The sequence below is a fragment of the Saccopteryx leptura genome, chromosome 3 (genome assembly GCF_036850995.1).
Source record: "Saccopteryx leptura isolate mSacLep1 chromosome 3, mSacLep1_pri_phased_curated, whole genome shotgun sequence".
NCBI lineage: Eukaryota > Metazoa > Chordata > Mammalia > Chiroptera > Emballonuridae > Saccopteryx > Saccopteryx leptura.
This window is the reverse complement of record NC_089505.1, coordinates 127,302,129-127,315,539: the sequence shown is the minus strand read 5'-3', so window position 1 is coordinate 127,315,539 and position 13,411 is coordinate 127,302,129. Positions and strand designations below refer to the sequence as shown.

General features: G+C 52.5%; 1 protein-coding gene across 10 annotated transcripts in view; it reads left to right on the top strand.

Moving 5' to 3' along the window:
* The first annotated feature begins 2,987 nt into the window (after positions 1–2,987).
* The window catches only part of LRP8 (LDL receptor related protein 8), a 79,807-nt gene continuing 69,383 nt past the window's right edge, over positions 2,988–13,411 (top strand). For all 10 annotated transcript variants that reach the window (XM_066376319.1, XM_066376318.1, XM_066376316.1 and 7 more), the window contains exons 1-2: positions 2,988–3,247; positions 4,011–4,130. In XM_066376319.1, coding sequence (XP_066232416.1) covers positions 3,133–3,247; positions 4,011–4,130 — 235 coding nt within the window. In that variant the 5' untranslated portion in view covers positions 2,988–3,132. The remainder of the gene's footprint in view (positions 3,248–4,010; positions 4,131–13,411) is intronic.

Sequence of the window (13,411 nt, the reverse complement as noted above, 5' to 3'; positions counted from 1 at the left end):
TAAGGATGATAAGGCATAGTTCTCCTAGGGATACAGAAACCTTCAGTAAAGGCAGGAACAGACATTGGTAAAATGTGGCTTGTGTCAGGGACCCAGAAATGCAGGAAAGCTGATTCCTGTCCTCAGAGAGATCATAGGTTGACCAGGGAGTGAGGGAAGGGCCCAAGTTGGCTGTGAGGTGCTCAAAGGACCTCTGCCCAGGGAGCTGTCAAGAGACAAGGGGTTGCTCATTTTGGCATCTGGACATTTGTAAGACAATATGAAGAAAGACCCCTTTGGAAGGAAAGTCAAGGAATATCTGGGCTCAATCTATATTGTTTGAGTATTAAGAAGTCATCGGGATTTTTTGAACAGGCAATTATGTTTGAGTAATAGCAGTGTAACTGTTATTATGCATTTACTGTGTACTGCATAATCTCATCTAATGTTATCCTCACAAAAACCCATTTTACAGATGAAGAAATTGAGTCACAGAGGTTGAGTTGCCAAGGTCACATAGTGAGGAAGGGAAAGAACAGACTTAAACCCAGGCAGTCTAACCCAAAGACTATGCTATTAATTTATCTGTCTTGCTGCCTCTAAACTTCAATTTACATAATTATCTTAAAACTAGAACAAAATTTGGAAATACCCCATCTCCCTCATTTTGCAGATGAGAAACTGAGGTTCAGAGATGGAGACTAACTTTCCTAAGACCACAGAGTGAAGAAGGAGGGGCTAAACTGAGGAAGTCAGTCTGGTCTGCAGGAGGGGCTCCATCCTAGGATACACAGTCCCAGACACCCTGCTGTCAGAGTAGGCATCGTTGTGCTTAAAACAAAATCCAAGTTCCTTACTGGGCACTAAAAAGGTTTTATATGATCAGAGCCTTGCTGACTCCCTCTGACCTCCCTTGGTCACTAGGCTCCAGGCCACTTCAAGCCCTCTGTACTGCTGTTCCCTCTGACAGGAATGCCTTTGCACCTGATTTTCATGTGGTTGGGCTCTTAGTCTGTGTGAGCTGCCATAACAAAATACTATAGACTGGGTGGCTTATAAACAACCGAAATTTCATTCTTACAGTTCTGGAACCTGGGATATCCAAGATCAAGTTGCCTGCAGGTTTGGTGTCTGGTGAGAGCCAAATTCCTTGTTCATAGACAGCCTTCTTGCTGTGTTCTCATATTGTAGAAGGGGCCAGAGATCTCTCTGTCATCTCTTTTATAAAAGCACTAATCCCATTCGTGTCCTAATTGCCACCCAAAGGTCCCACCTCCAAATACTCTCACACTAAGAATTAGGTTTCAACATATGAATTTTGGGAGGACACAAACATTCAGCCTAGAGCAAGCTCCTCCTTGCCATTCAGTAAAATGTCATCTCCTCAAAGAGGTCTTTCCTGATCACCTTTCTAAAGTTACTTGCCATCAGTCTCACATAACCATGCTTTATTTTTTCCACAGCAATTTTGATCTGAAATGATCTTATTTTTGTTTATTTACTTTTGTGTCTTCCCCACCCAACTGAAATGTCAGCTACAGGAGAGAGAAAGGAGGGTCCTTATCCATTTCTACACTGTATCTCCAGGCCTCAGACAATGCCTGACACATAGTAGGTGCTCCATAATGTTTTGTTGAAAGCATGCCTGTATTTCATTGTCTGTCTGTTGATGGTCTGTCTTTCCAGCAGTTAGAGACCTCGCAGTGGCTGGTACCATGTCTGATTCACCTAGGCACCACCTCTAGGCCCAAGACAGAGTTGGCACAGAACAGGGCTGGAATATCTTTGTTGTATGACTGAATGAACAAGGATAGAAGGGGTAATGGCAGGAGTGGCTGCTGGGCTCCCCGTAGGGTAGCCACAGACATTGTCAAGGGGCTCTCCTTTGTGGAAAGTAAAGGTCTCAAGAGGCTGTTGATGAAACAGAGTGGCTCCCAGGCCTGGGACTAACAGCTCCTGAAGCCTCTTCTTCTACACCTCTGCAATAGAAATGAAAGGGAAGGATGGTGGACCTACACCTGGCTTAGGCACCTGTGAGTCTATCTCTTTCAGTGGCCAATGTTCTCAAACCTCATCATCCAAAGAAGGTTGTGCAGGTTGGGCCTCGCTTATCAGCAGTTACCTAAAATCTAATCCTGGGTCTATTCTCTGCACCCTGTTCCCTGGTGTGTGTGTGGGGGGGGGGGGGCTGTGACTTTCCAGAGGAGGGGTCTTTTCATTCAGCAGATGCCAGCAGCAGCAGAGGCTCTGGGTGTGTGTCTCCTAAGGGCAGGAATGACATATCCCTTCTGTAGGTAGGGCTCCACAGTCCTTGTCCTTCTCCATCATATCAAGGACTACCATGTTGTCCCTTCTGATTGTCTGCCCTCTGCCCCACTCCCTGGAGAGTGTGGAATGAAGATGACTGAATAAAGTCTGTGCGCCAGGCCCAAGCCACCTGCCTCACATCCTCTATCATGGTCACAATAGCAGGTTACCTGCACATATCCGGGCTGGAGCTGATGAAGGGTGCAGAGATCCAGTCCTGCTCCCCTGCCTTCTTGCTGATCATGCATATCCTGGTACCCACACTATCCACTACATACCTTGTGCAGTATGCACCGCACAGACCTGTGCACCCAGAAACATCGTCTCCCCTACCGCCTAGGTTCACTCTTAGGCTTCCCTCAGTCTCCCATCAGTCGGTCACCTCCTCCAGGCAGCCTGTATTGCTTCCCCTGGACCATCTGCTACCTCTGGGGGCAGTGGCCTCGCCTGGCTCACTCCAGAGTCTGCAATGCCCAGCACGCTGCCTGGGCAGGGTCACTGAGAGCCTGCTGAAGGAGGAGTGGACCAAGGACATGAGGGAGGAGGGAGAGGTAGCAGCAGCGCGAGGGACATAGGGCGGAGGCGGCAGCGGGAGGGGGTGCGCGCGCCGGCGGCAGCAGCCCAGGGCCGGGGCCGCGCGCCCAGCCTGAGCCCGCCCCGCCGCCGAGCGTCACGGAACCTGCTTGAAATGCAGCGGAGGAGCCGGGGCGGGCGGCGGCGGCGGCGGCGGTGGTGGCTGGGGCAGCGGCAGCCCCGGCGCCGTGGCAAGGACTCGGCGGGCTGAAGCGCGGCGGCGGCAGCGACACGGGGTGCGCAGGGCGCGGCGGCCGGAGCCCGGGGCCCGCCATGGGCCGCCCCGAGCGGGGCGCGCTCCGGCCGCTGGTGCTGCTGCTGCTGCTGCTGCGACTCCAGCATCTTGCGGCGGCGGCGGCGGCGGCTGATCCACTGCACGGTAGCCAAGGTGCGTGAGACGGGTTCCCGGCCAATCTGAGCCGCCGTAGCCGCCAACAAAGCGCGGCCCGGTGGCCAGGGAGCCGGTTGCACCACGGCCCCCCAGCCCGGGACTGGCAGAGGCGCCCTGTGGGTTGGCTCCTACCGACACATCTATCTTTTAATTTGCCCCCGCCCACGCGGCTCCTGTGTTGTGGGCTCTACAATCCGGCACCTGCTCCGGGGGATGGGCGCAGTGGGGGCCCGGCAGGCCGGCAACTTTGCGGGGGTTGGGGGCTAGTCATTGATGATTTCAGGTGGACTGTGTGATTCTCGTTGACACGCGCGCTCCGTGGCGGCGGTGAGCAGAGCCAGGCGACTTCCCAGCCTGACAATGCGTTTCCGGGGACCCCTGCGCGCTGCGGAGAAAGAGGGGCTGCGTGCAAGAGGGGGATGTGCTCGCAGCGCCCAGGGCATATGTCGAGGCGTGTTTTGGGACTCCCTGTGGACTGTGTCTGCGTGGATCTCTATAGGCCGAGTGTGTGGACGAGTGTGATCGAATGGGGGGGGGGGTATGCCTAAGTCCTGTGACACTGACTGTAAGTGTCTGGCCTCGTCATGCCACGGAGCTGCCCGCTATCCCAGGAACCCTCCTCCCCTCCTCTGGATCGAGGGTGCCCGAGGTCCCCGGGGTCGTTGTATAGCCCCCATTCCTTCACCCCAGGAAACCCCTTCCCGCTGCCAGGACTGCATAGTACACGAATCCGGCTCACGCCCCCCTGTCCCCTATTCAGGGCTGGTCAAGGTATGCGAAGAGGACCAGTTCCGGTGCCAGAACGAGCGCTGCATCCCCTCTGTGTGGAGATGCGACGAGGACGATGACTGCTCGGACAACAGCGACGAGGACGACTGCCGTGAGTGGCCAGCGGGGGAGGGAGGGAACTGTGGGGGACGCCATGCTTAGCGCGCACGTGGCAACAGCTGCCGCCGGGCCACCTGCGTGGACCTCACCCCAGCAGCGGGGCAGCCGAGAAGCAGCCCGGGCGTCACCTTCCTTGGGGCTGGGTGGCTCTTAGCGATCAGGTGGGAGGGGGGCTGCAGGCGAGTCTTAACGCGGTCGGGGGCGGAGCCCGGGGCACTGTGGCCCAGGAGGAGGGCACGCCATACCGGGTTGCTGGGCCAGCACTGTGGACGGGAACGCAGCTGTCCTTGCACACATCTAACTTCCTACGATCCGGCCCTCGCGGACTCCAGACTCCGCTCCACGGACCGCACGGGTGTTTCAAAGTTCCACGCAGCTCCAGGCCTAGCCGCGCTCCTTTTTCTGCTAGGTTTTTGTGAATGAATGGGCTCCCCGGGGCCCCTGATTGGCTGGGCAAGGACCACCCCATAGGCCCCCGTGGCCGGAGCGACCAATCGTGATGCTGGCGGGTATGTAGTTTTCGGGCGCAAAGGGATCAGGGGCCTTGTCCTGGCCCCTCCCCGGCCACACCCCCACGCGAATCCCGCGGGCTGTAGGTGCAAGCGGAGCCCTGGAGTGACTCCCGCTGTTTTCCTGCCTAGTCAGGGTGAAGCTCTTTTGTGCCACCCTGGTTAGCCGACATCGATCTCCAGCCAGACCAACTCGGGCATGAATCTTGGGGCAGACCAGAAAAGAGGGAGCCAGGAGGAAGAATTTGTTTCCTGGAAGGGATCCGCGGATCCCAAGGCCACGCGTGAACCCCCGACAATGTGTTGGTTGCGGGCGATATTTTCTGAGTGTGCTGTTTGTATACCTGTGGGCGACTGCTTTGGAAGTTCCGTCTTGAGGTGCGCGTGGTTTCGGATGTCTGTAGGACCGGAAGCGAGTTAGCAGGCAGTTAGTTGCTACTGTAGAGTGTAGTTGCAGGAACAGAAAAACAAAATTTTTAAAAACATAGACTTAGGCGGTCATTCATTCTCAGTTATTGGGCGCCGGTTGTGTGCAGGCACTGGGCACTTGGAGAATAGGCCCACCCTTCTGGCCAAGGAGAACAAGGTTTGTTGGAGAGAGCGATGGGTGGACAGAGCAATGGGTGGACAGATCCATAGCTCCACACAGTTGGCAAGGGTAGGGGTGGGTTAGAGGAAATGCCTGGGCTGACACTGTTGAGTCCTCAAAGTTTTTGTTTTCTTTTGTTTGTTGTTGTTTTAAACTGGGTTTGCCAGTCAGTCTCCAAGCTCATTTTCTCAGACCCAGCCCAGAGTTGGCTCTGTGGCTGGGTCACATCTTTTCCTCCTGCCTCAGTTTCCTCACCTGACCACCTGGAAGAACAGTTCTAGAAATGTTGGAAATAATGAGACGAACACGTGCTGACTGAACTGTGTGCCAACTGTGTAGTTTTGCTCATCTTATATAAACCCCTTTAATCTTCAGAATAGTTATATTTTACAGGCTAAATAAACTAAGGCATGAGAGGAAGTTACTTGCCCCACAGCTATGGAGTTGCTAAGTTGGAGCTTGAATTCATCTGACTCCACAGTTCTTAGCCTAATCATGACTCAATCACTTCCTAGCACTATTGAAATTATGAATATGGCTGAGCTGAGGTAAAAATATTATGAGTCTCATCACAGGGAGTTATTCTCTGGGGTCTCCTTACAGCAGGAGTGCCAAGGATAGCACAGAGAAATAAACACTGAATTTCTGGGCTAGTTTTACCTTATCTCCCTGATTCTTTATAACAGCAGTCTTGCAAGAGTGATAGTGAAGAGCAGATATTTTTATTATCATCCTGTTTGTAGATGAGTGTTCTGGCTCAGAGAAGTTGAGTGATTTGTCCAAGGTCACACAGCAGAGAAGTACAGAACTTGGTCAGGATGTCTGCCTGCCTCCCAGCTCAGGGCCACTATTTGCTGCTGTGGGGAGTGTAGTGTGGAAGGATCTAGGAGGGTGATTTATGATTTGGAAAGTCATACTCTGAATGTTGGGCCTGCCACTTTTTATCTTCATGTGAGGCTCTGGGCAAGATGAAGGTGTGAAATAGTGGGTGGCTGGGCTACCCAGATGGGACCGGGGAGCTCTGATGGCCAATCTGGTTTCCTATTTACATTCTGAGATAGATGGGATGGAGTCATGGGCAGGAAGTGAACAAAACCAAATAACATTGACAGCTTTGAGTGTAAGGGGTTGGGGGCTTTGCTGTTAATGCTAAGTATCAGTTCCACAGGCTTGTTCCATAGGCTTGTCTTCTCTGAGCTTGTTTCCTCCTCATCTGCTAAATGGGGGTAGCTGTTTCTCTGTCACAGTTTATACCTATAGAAAGTCTTCACACAGGACTGGCAAAGAGAAGGGAACAGATGAATTTTCATACCTCCAAGGTCTTGAGAAAGGGCCCCTAGGAGACACAAAGAGAAATCTTGAAGAAGTGTAGGGGCTTTAGGTGCTGTGTTGAGAAAGCACAGGAAGCCTTCCTGGAGGAGCAGACAGCTATACCAGGCCTTGAGAGATGATAACTAATACTATTCCCATCAGGGCTTACCATTTAAAAATAGGCAGTATAGTCCCCGTATTATAGAGAAGGAAACTGGGGTTCAGAGAGGTGAAATAATGTCCCCAAAGTCACACAGTTGCTTCGGGTTGGAGCCAGCACTCCAACTAAGGCCTTCAAAATCCTGATCTTCAGCCATGGCAGGTGGGACTTGGCACTGTGGTAATACTGGATGGAGTTGGCAGGATGGGGAAGGGAAAAGCTCATGGGGTTTCAGTTCCCAGTTCAAAGGACCTTCAAAGTGTAGGAAGGGGCTGTAAGCTGGAAGGCCAGGCTCAAGGAAGTCCAGCGCTGGCCCAGCCAGAGGAAGTTGAATTGGTCCCTGGCTGTGGACCTGGCTCACGTAGGCCAGCTGGCCCCTTGGCCTAAGTTTCCTGTTGCTCCTTACTGTCTGAGGGCACAGATGGGAGCTCTGGTCTCTGGCCAGCCCTTTGCTCTGAGAGTAACAACAACAGTCAACACTTACTGAGCGCTTGTTATGCTGAGATTCTATGAGCATCACCTCATGCTTCTCGATTCTGTAAAATGGGCCAATTTTTTTTTTTTGTATTTTTTTGAAGTTGGAAACGAGGAGGCAGTCTGATAGACTCTTGCATGAGCCCGACCAGGATCCACCCAGCATGCCCACCAGGGGGGCTATGCTCTGCCCATTTAGGGCATTGCTCTGTTGCAACCAGAGCCATTCTAGCGCCTGACGCAGAGGCTATGGAGCCATCCTCAGCGCCTGGACCAACTTTGCTCCAATGGAGCCTTGGCTGCAGGAGGGGAAGAGAGAGGCAGAGAGGAAGGAGAGGGGGAAGGGTGGAGAAGCAGATGGGTGCTTCTCCTGTGTGCCCTGGCCAGGAATCGAACCCGAGACTCCTGCACGCCAGGCCGATGCTCTACCACTGAGCCAACCAGCCAGGGCAAAATGGGGCAATTTTATGAAGTACCTGCATTATTCCCAGTTTACAAAGGCACAAGAGAGTTAAGTAACCAGCCCAAGGGTATATGATTTTTAAGCAAAATTGCTAGGGTGTGAATGCAGGCACCAAACTGTGCTTCTCAGGCACTAGCTGGTGACCTTGGGAAACTCCCTCCAGGCCTATTTCCCCATCTTGAGACGATATCAACCCCACCCCTGTTCCTCCAGCTCTGGGAAGAATTCTGTTTCTGTGGATGGGCCGAGGGGCTGGGCATACAGTGGACTGGTTTTGTGCTCAGATTCCCCTACTTTGTTCTGGCTTTTTTAGGCTGCCTTGTTCTCCCAGCCCCCGTCACCCTTCCATCCTAGGTTTAATAAAGAATGGCCGCAGTGAAGTCTCACATGGCTGAGAGTCCATTATCTGGGCAAGGCCAGGCTGTAGGAGCACTGAGGTCTTCTGGGAAGCAGCCTTGTAAATAATTAAAACTCTGCCATGGCTCCCAGCTGGGGCTGCGGCCTGCATCTGCCCGTCAGTGTGTGGCTGGCCTTGGCCCCGTTCTCACACCCCTGACACCAGGTCCAGCTTCGTCTCCTTTTTGGATGGAGTCACCTGCAGTGATGCTCCTCTCTGAACCTCAGTTTCCTCATCGACCAGGCAACTCCACCATTTAGAGTCCTGAGACTCTGTGACCGGCTCCTGATGCCTTCTCCCCTCCAGCCCACTCCTGTCTCTTCCTCTGAGCCTATGACACCACGCTGTAGCTTTTGTCTCACTCTTGCTTTCCTACTGCTTCTCACCTCCAGGTCTTGACACATCCAATTCTATCTGCCTGGAGTACTCTTTCTGCTCCCTTACCTGGCTACCTTCTTTTTGTCACCTTAGAACAGGGGTCGGGAACCTTTTTGGCTGAGAGAGCCATGAACGCCACATATTTTAAAATGTAATTCCGTGAGAGCCATACAACGACCCGTGTACATTACGTACTATCCAATAAAAATTTGGTGTTGTCCCGGAGGACAGCTATGATTGGCTCCAGCCACCGGCAACCATGAACATGAGCAATAGGAAATGAATGGATTGTAATACATGAGAATGTTTTATATTTTTAACATTATTTTTTTTATTAAAGATTTGTCTGTGAGCCAGATGCAGCCATCAAAAGAGCCACATCAGGCTTGCGAGTCATAGGTTCCTGACCCCTGCCTTAGAAGATTCAGCTTAGGTGTCACCTCCTCAGGAAAGCCCTCCCTGTTGCCCTTTCTCTCCAAGGCTGAGATACAGGAGTTGAGAGAGGGACTTAGGGACCTGTGTTGAAATTACAACTCAATGGGGACCTGAGTCAGACACACTTGGTTTCGAAGCTGCTGCCACCTCTGGCAGAATGGGCTGGGGAATGATAATAGTCTCTCTCTCCCAGAGATGATGTGAGGATTCAGTGAGATAATGTGCCTGGTAGGTAGTAGATGCTCAATGAATAGCAGTGAGTGTGATTGTTCTAGGTACCTAACTGCTGAGACACCCCTGCTTCCTGGATGTCTGAAGGCTTCTGCAGCTGGGGCTTGATTCAGCCACAGTGGAGATCGCCCCAAGGCCATTCAGCCTGGGGCCTGAGAGGGGAAATGGGGCCCAGGGAGGGGCCATGGGAAGAAATGTGTCAAATAGGTCTGGTTGATTTTGATGAATAGGGCCCTAGGAGGGGCAGAGGATAGCTTCCCTCAGGCCTGTGCTTGTCCCAGGCTGGTTTTCTGTCCTCTCTAGCTGGGCCTAGGAAGGGGGAAGCCCAGTAGCCTCTAGGGCTCTGCCTCACAGGCCCCAAGTTCCCTCTCTTCTAGGCCCAGGTCTGTTCCCCAGGGGCAAGCCCTAGCAGGCCTTGGGAGTGTTTGCTGAAGGCTCTCCCACAGCCCTTCCCACGGGCCCTCCTGCGACCTCATTCCCTTCCAGGGCTCCTTGGCTTTCTCCGGCCTGCTGAGGACCCTAAGTACAAGAAGCCTCGGGGCTGGTTGGCCTCCTCCCGGCCAGTTGTCTGTGGGTGACTGACCTGGGAGTTTTCCCTCCTAGGGGAAATGTGAGCAGCAGGTGAAGCCCGAGAGATGCTGCAGGGAGAGAGAGGGTGAGGAGAGAACCCTGAGGATTGGTGCAGCAGGAGTGTGTGGACTCGTTTGTGTTTTGTCCCTGTCCAAGGATATAAGCAAGTGGAAGCTTTCTTGGCCCCAGGGTGAGAAGTCATACCCCCAGGCCGCCCCCAAGAAGCCAGTCCTGGGCCTATGGGAGGGTGTGGGGCCAGGCCCTGGGGCCCCAGGTCTAAGCAGCACTGATGCCACCTGCCCCACAGATGCCTTCCATCCAGATCACCCAGTCTTTGAAGGCCTGGTAGAAATGCCACCTCCCCCAGGTGGCCTTCCCTAATCCCTTGTCCTCTAGTCTCCTAGTCCTTGAGTTCCCAGCTCATGTCCCTGTTCTTCCCTGAGTCTCAGATCCTTCTTCTTCTTCTTCACATTGTTCGTTCTGCCAGCCTTGTGCTGGGCACTGGGTTCCAAAATAAATAATTCCTTCCAAGAAATTACTGATATAAAATATTGGCTGTTTATCCCATGCCTGGCACAATGTTGGGCAATGTGTATTTGCTAGCTTTGCTCCTCACAACCCTGTGAGGATGCTTTTTTACTATTCCCACTTTAAAGATGAGGCTCAAACAGGAGAAGTGACTTGGCCAATGTCAGGACTCTTAAGTGTTGGAGCCATGATTTGACCCAGGTCTATCTGCTCTGGAAACAGACCTGGAGTGCAGCAGGTATGAAGGAAGTGGGTAGGTGGCCACAGTGTCCAGCTGTGCCTCGCTGGCCTACACGTTTCCAGCCTGGGGGCATGGGGTGGTGGTCAGGAAGAACTCTTATCTCTGGAGACTCCACAGAGCCCCAACTTAAAGCCCCCTTTCCTAGCCTTCCAGGGCATGACTCCACCATTTCTGAAGGCTTCTCTTGGCCATTGCCTGGGAGATGGTGATAACCCTCCCACTTGTACAGAGAGGGAAACTGGGGACCCAATGATATATCACTGATGTAGGTGACTTCAAGGAGGGCCAGCCCCAGCTGCTCTAGGAGTATCATTCCCCATTTACCATCCTGCCTCCAGAGAAGTACAAGAGCCCAAGTCAACAAGATTATTCAAAGTGTAGTCTTGCCTATCCAGGCGGTGGCGTGGTGAATAGAGCGTCAGACTGGGATGTAGAGGACCCAGGTTCGAGACCCTGAGTTTACCAGCTTGAGCGTGGGCTCATCTGGTTTGAGCAAAAAGCTCACCAGCTTGGACCCAAGGTCGCTGGCTTGAGCAAGGGGTCACTCGGTCTGCTGTAGCCCCACACAATCAATGAACAACTAAAGTGCCACAACGAAAAACTGATGATTGATGCTTCTCATCTCTCTCCGTTCCTATCTGTCTGTCCCTATCTATCCCTCTCTCTGACTCTCTGTCTCTGTAAAAAAAAAAAAATTTAGTCTTCATTTCTCTGAACCACCCATGCAATTCCCTGGCTCTAGGTCTTTGCACATACCTTTCCCTCTGCTGGGGTGTCCTTCCCTGCTTCCTATGCTTCCTTCAAAATCAGTTCATCGCCACCTCCATGAGGCTTTCCTCATCTTCCTGGTGTTATCCAACTCTCCTGTGTCTGGATGCCCATGGCTTTGTGCACCCTTTTCTTAGCCTATCATAGGAGCTCCTATGATTGGGAGTGTCTGTGAGCAATTTGAGGTGGGGGACCATAGGACCACCAGGCCTGGCACAGAGGTGGCATTTGGGGGATGGCATATGCATGAATAAATGGGACTGAGGAATTGTCACTCACTTTTGAGGGTGAGAAGCTGATATTGGTCAGATGTGGGGGCCCAGGAGCTTCTGAGAAGGCCCTGAGGGTTTTTGAGGCTGGAAAAGGGCTCTGGGTGTCTTAGGAATCATAGTCAGGTCCCCTCGTATGAGCTGGGTCACCTGAAGCCCAGAGAGCACAGCGACTTGTTGGCAGTCACGTAGGGCCTGGCTGCCTCCTTGCATGCGGCTTCTTAGCATTCACCCTGCAAAGTTGGGGGCTTCTGCAGCCCCAGGCTTCAGAAGGTGAAACAAGGCCCTGGTGGCTGGATTGGCTCCAAGTGTCAGCAGAGAGAACCAGTCTCAGAACTAGTCTTCAGTTCCTGGGCAGGACTCGAGTCAGAACAGTATGCTCCCACTTCCGACCTGCTGCAGCACCCGCCTGCCACCCGTCCTCCCCCTGCTGGATCAGGGAACAAGGTGCTCCCAGGCTAAGTGCTGGGCACACACAAAGGGCTTTGGGGTGTTCGGCTGCACTACCACCCCTGGCTAGGCCCTACCTGCCCAGCCCTGGATTGCTGGAAATTCACCTAAAATAATAATGTTGATTGCATAAGAGTTAATGAGCATGTTTGCTTCGAGAAGCTTTCTCATACAAGACTGCCTTCAGCCAGCGCCAGGAGGGAGCCAAAGCTCACTTGCCCCAGTGGCCTGGTTGGTCAGTGGTAGGACTGGGCCAAGCCGATCTGGTTGTAAAGTCTGGTGCAGGTGAAAGGAATTGCTACACATTCCTTATTCACACATCCAAGTCACAACAGTGTACAGGGTGAGCTGCGGCCTCCCTGCCTCTCCCGGCACTCCAGGTGGCACCCTTAGCTTGCCCCACCAGTGGGTACACTGGCTCCCTCCTGAGCAGCTCTGGTCCCTGCATGCCCTCAAGCATTTTTAATCCCCAGCCATGCTCACCCTGGCTCCTCTCACAAGTTGCTGTGTGTCACAGACCCCAGCATTAGCCGCTCAGCCAGAGTGGCTCAGCAGGGGCCCGGACTGGAAACTCCCCATCCACTGCACCTGGTCTGACCTCTGTGTCCCTAGCGGGGCCTAGCCCAGATGCCCACAGGCTGGCTGCTTTAGGGGTGTGGAACCCAATTATCAGGTCCCTTGGAATGCCCTCTGGTGACTGACAGTCACCCAGCAAGTCTGAGCTTTGGGGCTGCCAGATCCACGCAGATCCTATGACCCCTCGTGGCCTCCACACACCTACCCCTTGGAGCATGGCAGGACAGACAGCCCAAAGCTTTTCTGGAGTCTGGGAATCCATGTGAGTGGTCATGTGGCCATTTGAGTTGCCACAAGGGACTTTATGCCAGTCACTCTGAAGACTGTCGCAATTTCTCACCCTCTCAGTCTGTGAGGCCACAGTATAGCCTTTTCCAGTTTGTGCCTCACAGCCACCTGGGAGGCAGGTGGTGCCCCCCCCCCCATTTTCCCGATGAGGAAATTGAAGCTCAGGGAGGCATGGCTGTCGCCCAGCGCCACACAGCTAATCATCAGTCATGCTGAAACTGAGACTGGCTTCATTTGGTTAATTTTTCCAGTGGAAGTAACTTCTCTGATTATATAAGACTAATTTTATACTTGTAATAGTAATAATAATAATAATAATAATAATAATAATAATAAAACAAGTAGACAATTAGAAAAGCAAAAAGACGATGGTGACAATCACTGTTGGTTACACTACTGTGGAAGCAGTGTATCCTCCCAGAGCTTTTCCTCTGTGTGTGAGCTGGTGTGTTATAAACACATACATATTTAAAAAATGAGTATATATTATGCCAATTCTTTTCTCCCCACATCATACATGTCCCTTGTTGGTCAAATAAGTTTATAAATATGATATATATGTTTGCTCGCTTATAGTTTGTATTGGGTGTGGAGGAAAGGCTGTAAGCAGGCAGGGTCATTATAGTTTTAAAACTA